Source organism: Stegodyphus dumicola, chromosome 6 (genome assembly GCF_044657685.1).
Source record: "Stegodyphus dumicola isolate Sdum_Otavi_A_Nest chromosome 6, ASM4465768v1".
Lineage (NCBI taxonomy): Eukaryota > Metazoa > Arthropoda > Arachnida > Araneae > Eresidae > Stegodyphus > Stegodyphus dumicola.
Genome location: NC_140773.1, coordinates 153105797 through 153121635, shown reverse-complemented (window position 1 = coordinate 153121635; position 15839 = coordinate 153105797). Strand labels below are relative to the sequence as shown.

Here is a 15839-nt window from a genome sequence, read left to right as displayed (position 1 = left end):
TCACACAGTCGCTTGGTGTATGTCCGAAATATTTTCCAAATACTCTTATTTCTGACTTAAACCGGTGAATGTCGACGTTCACCATGCACTAATGGTGAATGTTGAACATATAAGAATATTATGTTTCCTTCTCCGTAATTCATTCGCGAAAAAACGCCCTTGACACTCAGAATAAGAACTTAAAAATATAAGAACTTAAAACACACAGTACATTCAAAATGAGAAAGGAAAATAATAGAAGTTATAAACTTACCAAATTACGTGATTCAAATCTTATTTATTGCAACAACTTAAACTATTATAACACTTTGAATTGCACAGGAGGCCCTTGCTTTTACAACTGCATTTATTTATGGAACACTTCCTTTTGGAATGGCAGCGTGTACATATACTCCTCTCTTTTCGACCTACACCAGAGCATATCTGTGACTGTCGACATACACCGGTGAGGGTCTGAATGTACAAGAATGTAAAGAAATCTTGAATCTTTCACCGACGTATTTGGTGAATGTTGACATTCTCGAATTTCGGTCTTTCACGGTAACATATATAATTCCAGACAATCCGAATATTTGAAGTTTTGTGCTACTGAAGAACAGTACTCAATTCTGCCCCAGCCTGTTCGATACTGAAATTATCGCCAGTTATACGGATTATTTCTCATGCTTAATTTCTTATTTTTCCTTTCTTATCCGTAAACTAAGTTTTCTACGAAGGATTACTAGGAAAACCGGATCTTAAAAATCTCACCTTTCTAGGAGATTCAGATGCGGATGTGATGAAGTGATCTTGTACAGTGCGGTCGACTATGTTCCTTGGAAAACCGTCCAAATCTGATATATCCTTATATTGCATGTGGGGCTGCGTTGTGCTGATCTCCTCCTCGTCTTTATATCGATATTTCTAGAAAGAAAAGTGTTTTAAAAGATCAATGTATAACATTCCTTGTCCAAGATAATTTATTTTAACAATCAGAAACAAGCATGTTAAATAAATGGCCATAAAATATATGTATTATAAATTAATACAATACACCTCAAAAATTTTTGTTTAAAAGTATCTCATTAGTAACGCTTCCTTCTTTCACAAATTTAACTCCTTAATCAGCAGAGCCGGATTTTGCAGAACAATCGTCGTGTTTTGTTGTTTGACTTCTGAATTAGTATTTATTCGGCGTGTTATTGTGTCTTAATCGTCCCCTGTACTAGAAGATAGTTTGTCCCTATTTTTTTCTTTTTTACACCAAAATCCACTTAAACTGCTGCTTTATTTTAGACATGACGAAAATTTTATTTATAAAGATAGATTTTTTATATTTAATGAACAACAAAAGAACTATAAAATAGTAAATAATAATCTAATTAACAATAATTAAATTAATTATTATTATTATTATTATTTTTTTTTTTTCCAATACACTTCAGCTGTTATCACGAACTTTTGCCAGGCTTTGGTTTCGCACTGAAACATTAATTCGTCTTAAGAAATAGGTTTGATATACAGCTTAATAGTGAGGTGAAATCGCAAAAGTCCGCAGGCAGTGTTTCCGTTTTCGATGTCTTCGCATTTATGAGTTCTTTCTCTCTTTTATTTATTTTTTTAATGTGTGATATGCTGTCGAAATCGGTGCTTTGGATGAACTTCAAGGTATACGTTTATTCATTTACAAGTCCATTCTACGTCCACTTTTGTGTTATGCAAGTCCAGTTTTGTGCTATGCAAGTCCAGTTTGGGCATATACCAAGAAAACTAATAGGAAAAGATTGCAAGTCTGCCAAAATACTGTTCTACGACAAATTATAAATGCTGAATGGTAGAATGCTGAATAATAGAATACATGAAGAGTTAAGCATTGAGTTATTGCGCACTCATTATTATAACTTAGCCAACAAATTTCATGAAAGGCAGAAAAATACTGATAATCCCAGTATTAAAATCTGTGATTACGACTATAACAATTTGGAAAATATGGATAGGCTTATCGCCCAACTAAATGTATGGATCATGTAATATGCAACTCTAATAATTTGACATATGAGTTTATTTATGTATTTATTTTCATTCCTCTTATCTGCTACACTTTGAATTTTCTGTCTGCATTCTCACTTTTGAGTATGTTATAGGTATATGTATATAATTATTCCAAGTTCATGTCTTAGTATTTGATGTTTTGTATTTGATAACTCTTAATGGATTCAATTTGCCTATGTTTGCACTACCTCATTCTTGTCACAGTCACCAGTTCCTCGACTTTTCTGCTCGCACTAATATAGAAAGCAACTCCATTGTTATTAATACGTTAACAAGTATTCCTTATTCCTATCTGATGTTCACAAAATTATTTTAAAAAAAATCGATTTATCTTTCGGTTATTCTATACTATCTTTCGAAATGATCATACTGTTCTACAAGGGGTAGATCCTTGGCTCAGGCACCCTGGTGTCTCAAACACCGTTCTACAGAGAGAAGGTACACCTTCAGTTTAAGTATCGAGTAGTAAGTTGGCATGCTTTTGTTAATCATCGCCCTCTCCCTCTCCTTGTTCATATATCATAGTTATGTGAGCTAAAAAGTGAAATAGTATTACGTGTTTGTTAAATTATCTCTTCAGTAATCCTAAATTTTTATCCGAAGACTGGATTATTTAAAATGCTTACCTATATTTTCACTTCTGGTGACACAATTTCAAGGTCAGTGCTAAAACTTCCTACAAAAACTTTTCAACTGACTGAGCAAATTATCCGATTCTGTATACAAATTTAAACATCATTTCAATTCGTAGCTAAAAACTTACAGATTTTTATGTGTGTTATTATTAAACTATTTTTAATTTTTAATAAATATTCTAAAGCACACTTCTTCAGAACTCCATCTGGTGTCGTTTGGAGTCTAAGACATTAGGTCATTTTTTTTTCCCTCATAAGCAGTAATGATTCTTATGCTTATTATTTTATGACGCTGTTCGACATAATCTCTTACGTAAGTTCAATATAAGGGCTGAATATCCGTAAGGTCAAAAGACAACTTTCACTAGAATTATAATTTTTGTTCACTGTACTTTTTAATAATTATTATGAACAGAATTTTTAATCTTAAGTGTTTTCACCAATATTTAAACACATCACAAATTAAAATTTTTACTTTTTGTGGCATCACAGGACATCAAATGGCTAATGTGTTAAGTAATAATTAAATTTGACAACATGACTCTGAATTACAGATCTGATAATCTTTTATTCCCAATACCATATTAACGAACATCATACACTACGCAAGCAGTTTGTTTTTTAAAACAAATGAAAAATTAAAAACCAATACGATTTTATTTTTAAATCTGGTCTTTTTTAATAAAAACATAATTACATTTATGTTAAAAAATTTTCGCCACTCTGATTATAATCGATGGAAATCTTCCATTCAAATTCTTTGAATACAGTTTTTCTGCAACACGATGTAAAAAATGAAAAACTGCATATTTAGCAGTGAAACAAAACGTGCTGCCATCTATCAGAAGCTAGGAAAACTTTTTTTATCAAAGGATCGACAATAATATAGAATTAAAATAAATTATTCAAAATATAAAATCTCTGACTCTTTTCAAGTCAATAAAAAGACAGGGAATATCTTATGAATATTTCTTAAAATGAATTAGCTTAGAAAGATCAGACAGTCCAAAATCTATATAAGAGAAAGCCATACTTGCATATCATTCAGGAATTTATTACGTAGTATATATAACCAAAAAAGAATACATATGTGTATGTGTATCTGTGTAACTTGACAAGACTATAAGCTTAAAAAGAATTTTAAAAAGTGTCAGATTTCAGAGAATATATCGCAAATCCTGTTTATATCTAGGAAAGGATTTGCATTGTGCTAATGACAGGAAATTAATAACTTGCATAAAAAATGCTAACGTTTGCAAAAATGTTTCCAACATGTGATAAATTAAGACGGGGGAATTTGATACTTTGCTCCAAATACCATTTTACTCTTTACTCTTTTGTAAAAGAAAGGGTGAGGTGATTTAGTTACCTGCTATATATATATTCTTTAACATAAATAACTGCAGTACTGAGTTGTCTCCCGAAATGAGAAAAAAATTAGAAAATTCGATATCATTCTATTTAATTCAAGGCTGTCCAACTGTTTTGTGTTGAAAATGTAATTAACAATTTGGCGCGCAACGTGCAGCCAAATATGGTCACGTGTTTCGTAAAACGGAATTAAAAATCATTAAACGCGCTTATAGAATTAGATATTCCAAATTAATACACTAATTTATCAGTTTATTTTCCACAATATATATCATAAAATATTAGAAATTAATCACAAAATTAGATATTACAAATTTACACTCTATTAAGCAATGAAAAAATTCTTCTTCTCTATAGTTAAGTTTTTACAGTTTTGCTCAACACTGATTTAATATGATCTTGCTTTCGCTTGCCCAAGTAGTCAATGTTTACCCACAGACGTAAAGCGGCGAAACGTACAATTCGGGTAATAAGAAATTACCCTCAAGAAGCCTTCTAAGAACGTTTCAATGACAAAATTGTACCAAACGTTACTGATATTTGTAGTACTTATATACATACGACAAGTAATTACACACATGCTTCATAGCGAAGAATGAAGAGTAATAAAGGATTTCGGGATTTAAAAAATGTTTGAACTACAAAAGAAGAAAGGTCTTACCATCCGATCGCCGACTGCTATTTTTCATCACTAAACTAAATCTAATACAAAAAGATTTGAGGTCTAATATTTACTGATATTTGTAAATAATAATGAAACTGCTGCGTGGAATTTTCAAATTTCTTGTTGTCACTGGGAAGTATCAAAACATCTTTTCAGAAGCCTCTTTTTTGAAATGGAAAGTTATATTAAAGATGCCGCATAGGTGGCAATAATTTATGGATTTTCAACACATCACAGTTTTTATATTTCTTTTTTTCAGAAAGAAAAAAGCGTCGCGATGAATGTAAGCTAAACATTATATACATATATTTGGTGTGTGTTTCATATGTGTTTATAAACATTTTAGTAATTCACAACATTTGGTTTTACTTTAATTTTACTTTTACCCTTGCCTATATGGATGACAAAACACGAATTGAGTAATTAAAGAGTTAGGTTTGGGGGCAACTTCCACTTGATAAGTCTGTCTGCTGCATGCTCAACAATTATTCACTTATGCAATTTTTTGGAATAATAAATTTAATTTTTTGAATAATATATTTTTCACAGGTTTTAGATACATGCAGCGAGAGTGAATATTTGTTAAATTCATATATATATCAGTATGGATGCACACTTTTAAAATAATTCTACTTTAATTAAACTTAGGAGATAATATAATCAATTAATCATATATTCATATATATATATATATATATATATGTATATATATATAATAGTAAGAAATATTGTAGTGAGCTTGCTAAAAAGTTACCAGGAGCTGTGGCTCCATGAAATAGTTCAACGCAGTATTTTTAAAATATTAACAGAGAAGTAATGGTATTAGCTTAGTTCGACATTCAACTATTTTTCCCTTGAAAAGCCTGGTTGGAAGTCCAATTGGGCTAATTTACCATTTTCCGCTTTGTAATTTTTATAATTTTTGCAATTTATGTTTTAATTATTATACTTTAATTTTATTTTAACTTGTTCCGTCAATCTTTATATATATATATATATATATATATATATATATAATTTATCAAGCAAAGCAGTAATAACAATTTTTGAAAAAACCAATTTTGGTCAAGAAAACATCTTGCGCAATATGCTGCAAAATAAGTAAAAAATAAAAATTGTAGAAAGCTCGCCTAAAAGTTACCAAGAGCTGCTGCTCCAAAAGGTTTAAGACGTTTTCAAAAATTAATACACATGAAAAGCAAATCATTAGACATGTAAAACATAAATACAATAAAATTAAAAAACAGAAAAAGTTAAAAAGTAAGCGGAAAATGGTAAATTAGCCCAATTCGACATTCAAACAGGCTTTTCAAGGGAAATTTCATTTATTTGAAAGTCGAATCAAGCTAACCCCATTACGCGTTTCGCCGAAACAGACAATTGAAACTTTTTCGCTAAAAAATTTTTTTGACAAAGTGTCTTGGAAATTTTAATAGTCTCAATTCTCTGTTCCAATTTCCCGACGCGTCCGCTCAGAATGACACATTAAGGTGTTAAAATATGTTAATCAAAATCAAACTTTCTAAATCTAGTCTAAAATTAAAATCAAACGAAAATAAATAGCGATGAGCTATTAGTCCTAAAAATACAAATACATTCGGGCTGGGCCTGCAAGCTTAAAGATTAACAATTTTATTTTTATTTTTAATCAATATAAAATAAAAAATTGAGAAAAGAACAAACTCAGTGGGTCTTGCTAAGACCAAGAAAAAGTTGTAACAAAAGAAACAAAAAACTGACTTTTGGCGATGTAAAGCTGTCCCTCTGTAAACATGCAGAAAAATGGCTGCTAACTTCTAGCGTCTTATTTTGGATGACGTACGTAGGGGGGAGCGAAGTGTTGTGGGCGTTTAGCCAATGCGAAGTGATTTTCGTTATCTGTAACTCGTCTCCTATTATCGGAGGGGGCCGGAAACCTCGGAAACCGTGTAAAGATCTCAAGAAATGGCGCTTGGCTTGTAGAAGGATGGAAAAAATTTTTTCGAAGTGAAAATGGCAAATTCAGCTAAAACTATAAAAACTTGGCCATTAAAGCATGAGAAAAAGGAAAAAACAGTAATTTGTTAAAAATGTCGTAATTCTTCAAGCTAGCGGGCGATCAAGCTACTATGAAAAATGAAAAAAGCCCGATTTGTTAATAAAAGCAGTAAAATTGGCCACTAAAGAAATTTAAAATTTAAAAATATGTACATAATAGTATTTAAGAATAAAGTGCCAAAAATTTTTTTGGAGGAAAGAGAATGAATAAACAAGAATTTTCTGTACATTTTTACAATAGATTCTCTGAATTAGTCATCCTTCTTAAACCGTCCGTAGCTTTAGGTATAAAAAATCATTATCTAACTCAAAAAATCTATAATTAGGTAAGGTTAATGCCAGCTTTGGTAAGGGAATTTTTAATTATTTTATGTGGTACTTGGTTACTTTTTAAAATAGTTACAAAGTATAGTATTTCTTCTTGTAAGTGTTCCGCAGTATTGCAAATTCTTTTCATTCTAAGTAGCTGTGAATAAATTGTGTTGATTATGACTCTTTTAGAAATATTTGAATTCCAGTTAGTGAGTTTAAGTGTGGAAAAATTAAATTCTCTTCTTTTATCGTAAACTTTAATAAAACGGTAATCAATAATATGTAAATCAAGGTAGACTACATCATGCTGTTCTGTATTGGTTTTATTAAGTTTTAAGCAAGTAGGGTAGATATTAGCGTTTTCTATTTTGTTGTAGTTATTAAATGCTATGACATCATCAATATATCTATAGATGTGTTGGAAAAAGAGACTTTCTTCCGTTCTGAGTGAACGTACATAGGTTAGTTCTTTAGTGAACAGGAATAATTCACAAACTGAAGTTGAAAAATTCCCGCCCATAGGTATTCCCTGAACTTGTTTATAGATGTAATTGTCAAATTGAATAAAATTATTGAAGAGAACGCTGGTAAGGAATAGCTGCCATTTTTCGTTGCTTAGTTTATTTGTGCATTCACATGTTTTCCAACATTGATTTTGACAGTTTTATTTCGCGTGTAGGCTGTTTTTTCACTTTTCCATGTTAATAATTTTTTTAAAAAATTACTTCTATGTTAATATTTTAAAAATACTGCGTTGAACTATTTCATGGAGCCACAGCTCCTGGTAACCTTTTAGCAAGCTCACTACAATATTTCTTACTATTATTTCATATTTTTGCAGCATTTTGCGCAAAAAAAATTTTTAAGACCAAATAGGTCTTACGCCACATTACTTGTTAGCTTTTCAATTTCTATTTCGATTATATATATATATATATATGTATGTGTGTGTGTGTGTGTGTGTGTGTGTGTGTGTGTGTGTGTGTGTGTGTGTAAGATAAAAAAAAAATACGATGGCTTTGCTCTTTGCGAAACAGCAACCTTTAATTACTTTTCTGCAATTCAGGATCGTCCCCTAACCCAGTACCTGCTAGAACATTCACGCCTATTACATAACCTCCTCATATAAATGCTGCGTCATAAGTTTTCTACATTTTTCTAGAAGCTACTCTGTTACATAACCATTCATATAAATGCTGAGTCATAAGTTCTCCTAGACAGATGCCTTCTCGCCTTCGTCCTGCTAACGCTTCCGCTATGCTCCTCTTTCTTTGTTAGAACGTTATGATGTATTAAAGTTTAAAGTCAGTCGTATCTAATAGTTCAATTACTGAATAAGTTATTTGATTAACTTCATCTGGAAAAAGTCATCTGCTATAAATTAAAATAAAGATATGCTTGCTGTTAAAAGTGAAAAGTCCTGAGTCGTCATTTTTCTCCGTGTTTCAATCACCCCAGCTTCCTTAACTATCTGCCAGAACGTGTAATGGAATAGCCTCACCATTCGCCCACGATGTGTTGGAATAACTGAAAACATTACAGTTATTAATTAGTCGACAGGATGTATCCTTTACGTGGGAAAAAAGCTCCTGGATTTATTTATAACGCGCTTCTAAATTCAACAGTGGGTCAAGGACAGTGTGTGATCGTCTGATGCTTGTGCTTCTTTTCCGGCGATTCTTAAGTACTTTCCCTCGCCTCCAAAGTTATGCGTTTTATCAAGTGCTTCTAAAGTTATTGATTTTAGTGTTCAAATTGATGTGTATGCGAACTCTTAAATTCAAGATTTTGTGATTGGAATGTTAACACGCTCAAAAACGGCAAAAATGTCAACTGATAAGAAAGAATCCGTAGCTATTGTGGATACAATGAAATTCCAATTCCCTATTTTTGATGGCACAAGTACAAATTTTCCAATAGACAAATATCTTCTATTGTTTGAAGAGAAATGTGCCGCAAAGAACATTCCAGAAAAGGAAAAGAAATTTGTTTTCTCAGAGTGTATTAGAGGAGAGGCTTTAGCCCTCTATTTACGTGATTGTTTAGATAAAGACTGGGACAACATAAAGGCTATTTTCGAGACATACTTCACAACATCGGAATCTGTTACTTTTAGTGATTTTGTGTCTTTAAAATACGAGAAATTTAATAATATTGATGTTTATTTTCGTAATAAGTTGAAATTAGGAGCCAGCTTGAAACTAACAGATTCCACAATGGTGGAAGCACTTACGGAAGGACTTCCTGAGTCTCAAAGAATGCTGTTAACAGTGCAAAACATAGACACACCGAAAGACTGGATAACTCTTGCTAGAAAACTGTTTCCAGTTCAGATGCCGTTGGATGGTCTAGGAAATAATAATTATCAATTTGTTTCTCCAAGGCAAACTGTTCCGAGGTGCTATTATCCCAGACCAGTGCAAGCCACTCCTTATCAAAGTTTTCGTAGTGTGAGACCTTTTAATTATCAACAAGTGCAATACCGACCTCTACAGTATGCGTATCGGCCAATCCGATATCCACAATTACCTGCTGTTAATTATAACACGGTTCCTAAAAGAGAAGTTAAAAAATGATATTACTTTAAAGTGAATGTCCAAATTGGACAGAAAAAAATTCCCAGTATTATTGATACGGGATCGCAAATTAACGTTTTACCGTTAAAATATTTTAACAAAATTGGTGATAAATTTAGAGAAATTTCATTGAAATCTCATGATAAAATATTTTCAATATCTAGTCAAGTTCATATAGAGAAAATAATCAAAGTAAAGTGTAAAGTAGGTAAAATAGAAAATAATGTGATATTTTATGTAGTAGATTCAAATTTGAATTATTTATTGCTTTCATCACCATGTGTTTCATTATTTAAATTACAATTGAATTTTCATAATTATGAAGTGTATCAGCTTGGAAAACATGTAAGTAAAAATGTTAAAGTAGACAAGTTTTTCCAAAATAATTATGTATGTAAAAATGATATCAGTACTGAACAATCTAGTAAATATTTTGATAATAGCGAAAATTTTGTATGTAAAAATGATCTTAGTTCTAAAAATTGTGGTAATTATTTTGAAAATAGTAAAAATTCTGATAGTAAATTACAGAAATTGTTGAATGATTATAACCATATATTTGCAAAAAGTAAATATGATGTTGGTTGTATAAGGGTTGAACCTCCCAGAGTTATATTAACTTCTGAATTACCAATAGCCTATAGACCATATAGAGCATCTCCTAAAGATAATAGTGAAATTAAAAAACAAATAGGTGAATTGTTAAAAGCTGGAATTATTAAACCTTCTTATAGTCCTTATGCTGCTCCTGTAACTTTAGCTTATAAGCGAGACGAGCAGTCCAGAAACAGATTGTGTATTGATTTCAGGAAGCTTAACCAAATTACTAAAACTGATTCTGAACCTATTCCTAGAATTGATGCTGTATTAGATGAATTAACAAATGCAAAAATCTTTTCTACATTGGATTTTTCATCAGGCTATTGGCATATAAAATTAAATGAAAATGATACTGAAAAATTGGCATTCACTACAAATTTTGGACTATATGAGTTTACTAGATTACCTTTTGGTTGGAAAAATTCCCCAGCTGTTTTCCAACGAGCTCTTAGACAAATTTTAAACAAATAGATTCAATTTGCTTTAAATTATTTTGATATTATAGTATTCTCTCCAAATTTTGATGAACATTTAAATCATCTTAAAATAATATTTGATATATGTGAGAAAGAGAATGTAAAATTAAAACAATCTAAATGTAATTTTGCTAAAGAAAAAATAAATTTTCTAGGATATGAAATTCAAGCAGGTAAATACCAGCCCAGTAATGCAAATATAGAGGTTATTAAGAAATTGCAACCCCCTAAAAATATCAAAGAATTACAAAGATTTTTAGATTTTCCAACGAGCTCTTAGACAAATTTTAAACAAATAGATTCAATTTGCTTTAAATTATTTTGATATTATAGTATTCTCTCCAAATTTTGATGAACATTTAAATCATCTTAAAATAATATTTGATATATGTGAGAAAGAGAATGTAAAATTAAAACAATCTAAATGTAATTTTGCTAAAGAAAAAATAAATTTTCTAGGATATGAAATTCAAGCAGGTAAATACCAGCCCAGTAATGCAAATATAGAGGTTATTAAGAAATTGCAACCCCCTAAAAATATCAAAGAATTACAAAGATTTTTAGGAAGTATTAATGTTTATCATAAATTTATTCAAAATTATGCTAAAATTAGAGCCCCATTAACAAATTTACTTAAGAAAGATACTCCTTATAATTGGGCTGATGAATGTCAAAAGGCTTTTCAAAAATTAAAAGATGCATTGATTTCTAGACCTATTTTAACTTTGTTTAATCCTAAATATCCCTGTCATGTATTTGTTGATGCGTCCAAAGAAGCTGTTGGTGCTGTTTTAAAACAAGAATATCCTGATGGTAGTTTACATCCAATTGCTTTTCATTCTAGAAAATTAAGATCTTATGAACAAAATTATGCCATTACTGAGCTGGAATGTTTATCTATTATTGATGCAATTGATAAATTTTATTATTATTTACATGGTAACCATTTTACTGTACATACTGATCATGCTGCTTTAGTTTAAGACAATATTCTGAAGTTTGTTAATTAAAAATATAAAACACCCTACTGGTCGTCTATTTAGGTGGTCTTTAAAATTATCTATGTATGATTTTGATATAAAATATAAAAAAGGATCTACTAATGTTGAAGCTGACATGCTCTCTAGAAATCCTATGTGTCAACATTTAAGATTGCAAGTTAATTTATTATCATTAGAAGAAATAAAAGAATATCAAAATTTAGATAATGTTTGTAATACTAAGTATAGGAAAATGAATGATGTCTTAACTATTAAAAAACAGGGATTGTACAAAATTGTGATACCCATGTCTCTACGTACGAAATTACTTGAAAAGGCCCATATACAATTTGGTCATATTGGTGTATCATCAATGCTAAATTTGTTATCTCCACAATATTATTGGCCAGGAATTGTTCAAGATGTTAGAAATTATTGTAAACATTGTGAAGTATGTCAGTTTAATAAGAAAAGTAAACAAAAGAAATTTGGTTTAATGCAAAATTTACCATCAGTTAGTGAACCTTTTGAAATATTATCTATTGATACTGTAGGTGGTTTAAATTATTATAATTCTACCAAAAAGTATATTCACATAATTATTGATCATGCAACTAGATATATCTGGACTTTTGCTTCCAAAAGTGTAACTACAGATACTTATATAAATTGCTTAAAACAAATTTTCCAAATTCAGGTCCCTAAAAAGATTTTAAGTGATAGGAACGCTGCTTTTACATCTTCAAAATTTAAGCACTTTTTAAGGAATCATAATGTAAAACAATTGCTAACTACTGCAAATAGACCCCAAACTAATGGTAAAATTGAACGTGTTAATCAAACTATTATAACTAGATTAAAATGCAAACTAAATTCTTATCACGGTAATATAGCATGGACAAAATTATTACCCCAAGTAACTGAAGAGTATAATAATACCCCTCATTCTGTAACAAAATTCCCTCCATCATATTTAATGTATGGAAAATTACCTTATGGTTCCTTAATTAAAAATCAAGAACTGTATCCGTCAATAGAAGAAGCCAGAAAAATAGCTCAAAAGAGATCTGATGATTATCATAATGTAAATAAAGAAAGATATGATATTCATTTTAAACCTAGTAATTTTAAAATTGGTGATTTAGTAATGTATGAAGAATTTCAATACCCTAATACACGTAAATTATCCCCTCCATTCTCAGGACCTTATAAAATTTTAAGACAATATTCTGAAGTTACTTATGAAATAGATAAACCTAATCCTTTAACTAAAAAGAAATCAGAAATTGTTCATTCAACTAGATTAAGACCTTTTAATCCAGCAAGTGAGTTTAAGTTAACTGTCCGAAATAGTAGAATTCCTATCTCTGTTCAAAATTAAAAGTAATTTTTTTTAAAAATTCTCTTTTAAACATTTTCCTGATTATGACCTTTAATACCTGATTTAGACTTAAACCCTAACTATGACAAGTTATTTTCCCGACTATGACAAATTATTCTCCCGATCTTGACCTTTTATATCTTTCACATAATTTGAATTATTTTGTAGCAAAAATTTTCTTATTGTAGGATAATATTTGTTTCTAATTTACAACATTATAAAAAAGACTTTAAATTGATTATACAAGTTATCCGTCTTATAATTTTAATTTTATATGATCTTTTATTCTTCTAACACCACTTTGAGGTAATGTACAATGCCAAAAACCAGTTACCTTCTATTAGGCAACGGAGGTTTTTCGATATTTTCGATAGCACCCCCCAACCATCAGCAAGTAATCACGCTGATCTGTTGGCGAGGACATGCCATAGTTTTAAAGTCAAAGTGTTCATTTTCTAGTGTATAATTGTATTATTTATATTGAATTGTTTTTAATAAGTATAATATTTTGTATTGAAGTGTAAAACATGTCAATCGTTACGATGAGAGGAAAAAATACATCATATTTGTGAACTATCAACATGCATCATATTTGTGTACTATCAACATGCATCATATTTGTGGACTATCTGGCATTTAGAGATTTTACCAGATATTTTCATTCTATTCGCACTCCTTTTATGAAAAGGACTTAAAAAAAAAAAAAAAAAAAAAAAAAAAAAAAAAAAAAAAAAAAAAAAAGACATTTTTAACAAAATTGAGGACTTTTGTAATTATAACTTATTTATTTATCAGTATTCCATATTTATTATGTTATAGTCTTAAAATTAGTCATATATTGTATATTTATTTATAAATCATAGTTTTAATGTTCAAAATTTCATATGCTATAAAGTCAAAATTTTATATGAGAAAGTCATGAACTATGATAGGCCATAGTTAAAGCTTGTACTACGTATGTTCTGGATGTTTTCATGTCTTTTCTCATACTTTTGCTTCACTCCTGTGCTAATGCTTTTCTCACCCCGGCCTCTCTTTTTGACGGGGGGGGGAGATGTAAGATAAAAAAAAAAAATACGATGGCTTTGCTCTTTGCAAAACAGCAACCTTTAATTAATTTTCTGCAATTCAGGATCGTCCCCTAACCCAGTACCTGCTAGAACATTCACGCCTATTACATAACCTCCTCATATAAATGCTGCGTCATAAGTTTTCTACATTTTTCTAGAAGCCACTCTGTTACATAACCATTCATATAAATGCTGAGTCATAAGTTCTCCTAGACAGATGCCTTCTCGCCTTCGTCCTGCTAACGCTTCCGCTATGCTCCTCTTTCTTTGTTAGAACGTTATGATGTATTAAAGTTTAAAGTCAGTCGTATCTAATAGTTCAATTACTGAATAAGTTATTTGATTAACTTCATCTGGAAAAAGTCATCTGCTATAAATTAAAATAAAGATATGCTAGCTGTTAAAAGTGAAAAGTCCTGAGTCGTCATTTTTCTCCGTGTTTCAATCACCCCAGCTTCGTTAACTATCTGCCAGAACGTGTAATGGAATAGCCTCACCATTCGCCCACGATGTGTTGGAATAACGGAAAACATTACATATATATATATATATATATATATATATAATGTTGTATGAACTTAAATCCATTTAGTGCGAATAGAAGTTATTATATATATATATATATATATATATATATTTACATATAAACTTAAGTTTAAACAAATTTAAATTCTTAACAAATACGTATAAAAGTAAAAAAGCATATTTAAATTCTAAAAAAAAGGAAAAAAGCCGAAATAATTTAAAATAATTTTAAAAAAATGTGCAAACATGTAAAAGATTTAATTCTCGAACTAATCTACAATATCATTTAAATTCAGAAGCATAAGCAAATCAAGTGCAAAATCTATCCATGAAAATAAATCTACTAATTTAATAAAATTAAATTAAATTAAACAATTTTTTAAAAAAATGCATATGTGAATGACCGTAGAGTAGGCAGGAGACAGACTTATCAAGGGAAAGTTGCCTCCAAGCCTAACTCTCCAATCATTCAATTCGTGTTTCGTCATTCATGCAGGCAAGGGTAAAAGTTAAAACCAAAAGTAATTCCAATAAAGTGGTACCCTTAGAAATTAACATTTAATAATTAAAGTTCAAAAAGGAAAATACTAATGAAGTCTTTTGAGTAACAAGCAAGTAAAGTCAAGAATTAAACTTTTTCTTAAAAAATTAATTTTTTATAAAATAATAAAAAAATCTAAAAACCAATGTATTTTAGAAATCCTTGTCTACAGAATCTTCCCCTACACGAATATGAATATCAATAAAAAGAAACTATAAAAGAACTATACATAATCCATATAAACCAATAAGAAACAAAAAGAACTAATTCACAATTTTTAAAAAACAAATATATATTTAAAAACATAATTTCATATTTAGAAAATACTTAAGATACTACATAAAAATTAAAAAAAGTACTTAAAGCAAGTAAATAGTAAGTTTTAATTCTAATTTACCTACTATAGGAGTGTTGGGGTCTGCAAAAGTGTTGTGAAAGAGAAGTAAGTGTGTTCTTCAAATAATATAGATGGCGCTTATGTAGGTAAAGTTGAGTGTCAAGCTGCTATCTTTGTTATAAATATATATATATGTGTGTGTGTGTGTGTGTGTGTGTAAGAATATGTAAAGAATATGTAAAAATATTAAATTAATACCACAAAAATTATTTTCCTTCTGTATTCTAAAAATAGGAGCTTCTA

The 15839-nt window shown here is 29.9% G+C and overlaps 1 protein-coding gene across 4 annotated transcripts in view; it reads right to left on the bottom strand.

The window, feature by feature from the left end:
* Window positions 1-15839, bottom strand: part of LOC118184470 (disks large 1 tumor suppressor protein-like) — a 711253-nt gene that overhangs the window by 464801 nt on the left and 230613 nt on the right. For all 4 annotated transcript variants that reach the window (XM_085819058.1, XM_085819059.1, XM_085819060.1 and 1 more), the window contains one exon: window positions 751-903. In XM_085819058.1, the coding sequence (XP_085675184.1) occupies window positions 751-903 (153 nt within the window). The remainder of the gene's footprint in view (window positions 1-750; window positions 904-15839) is intronic.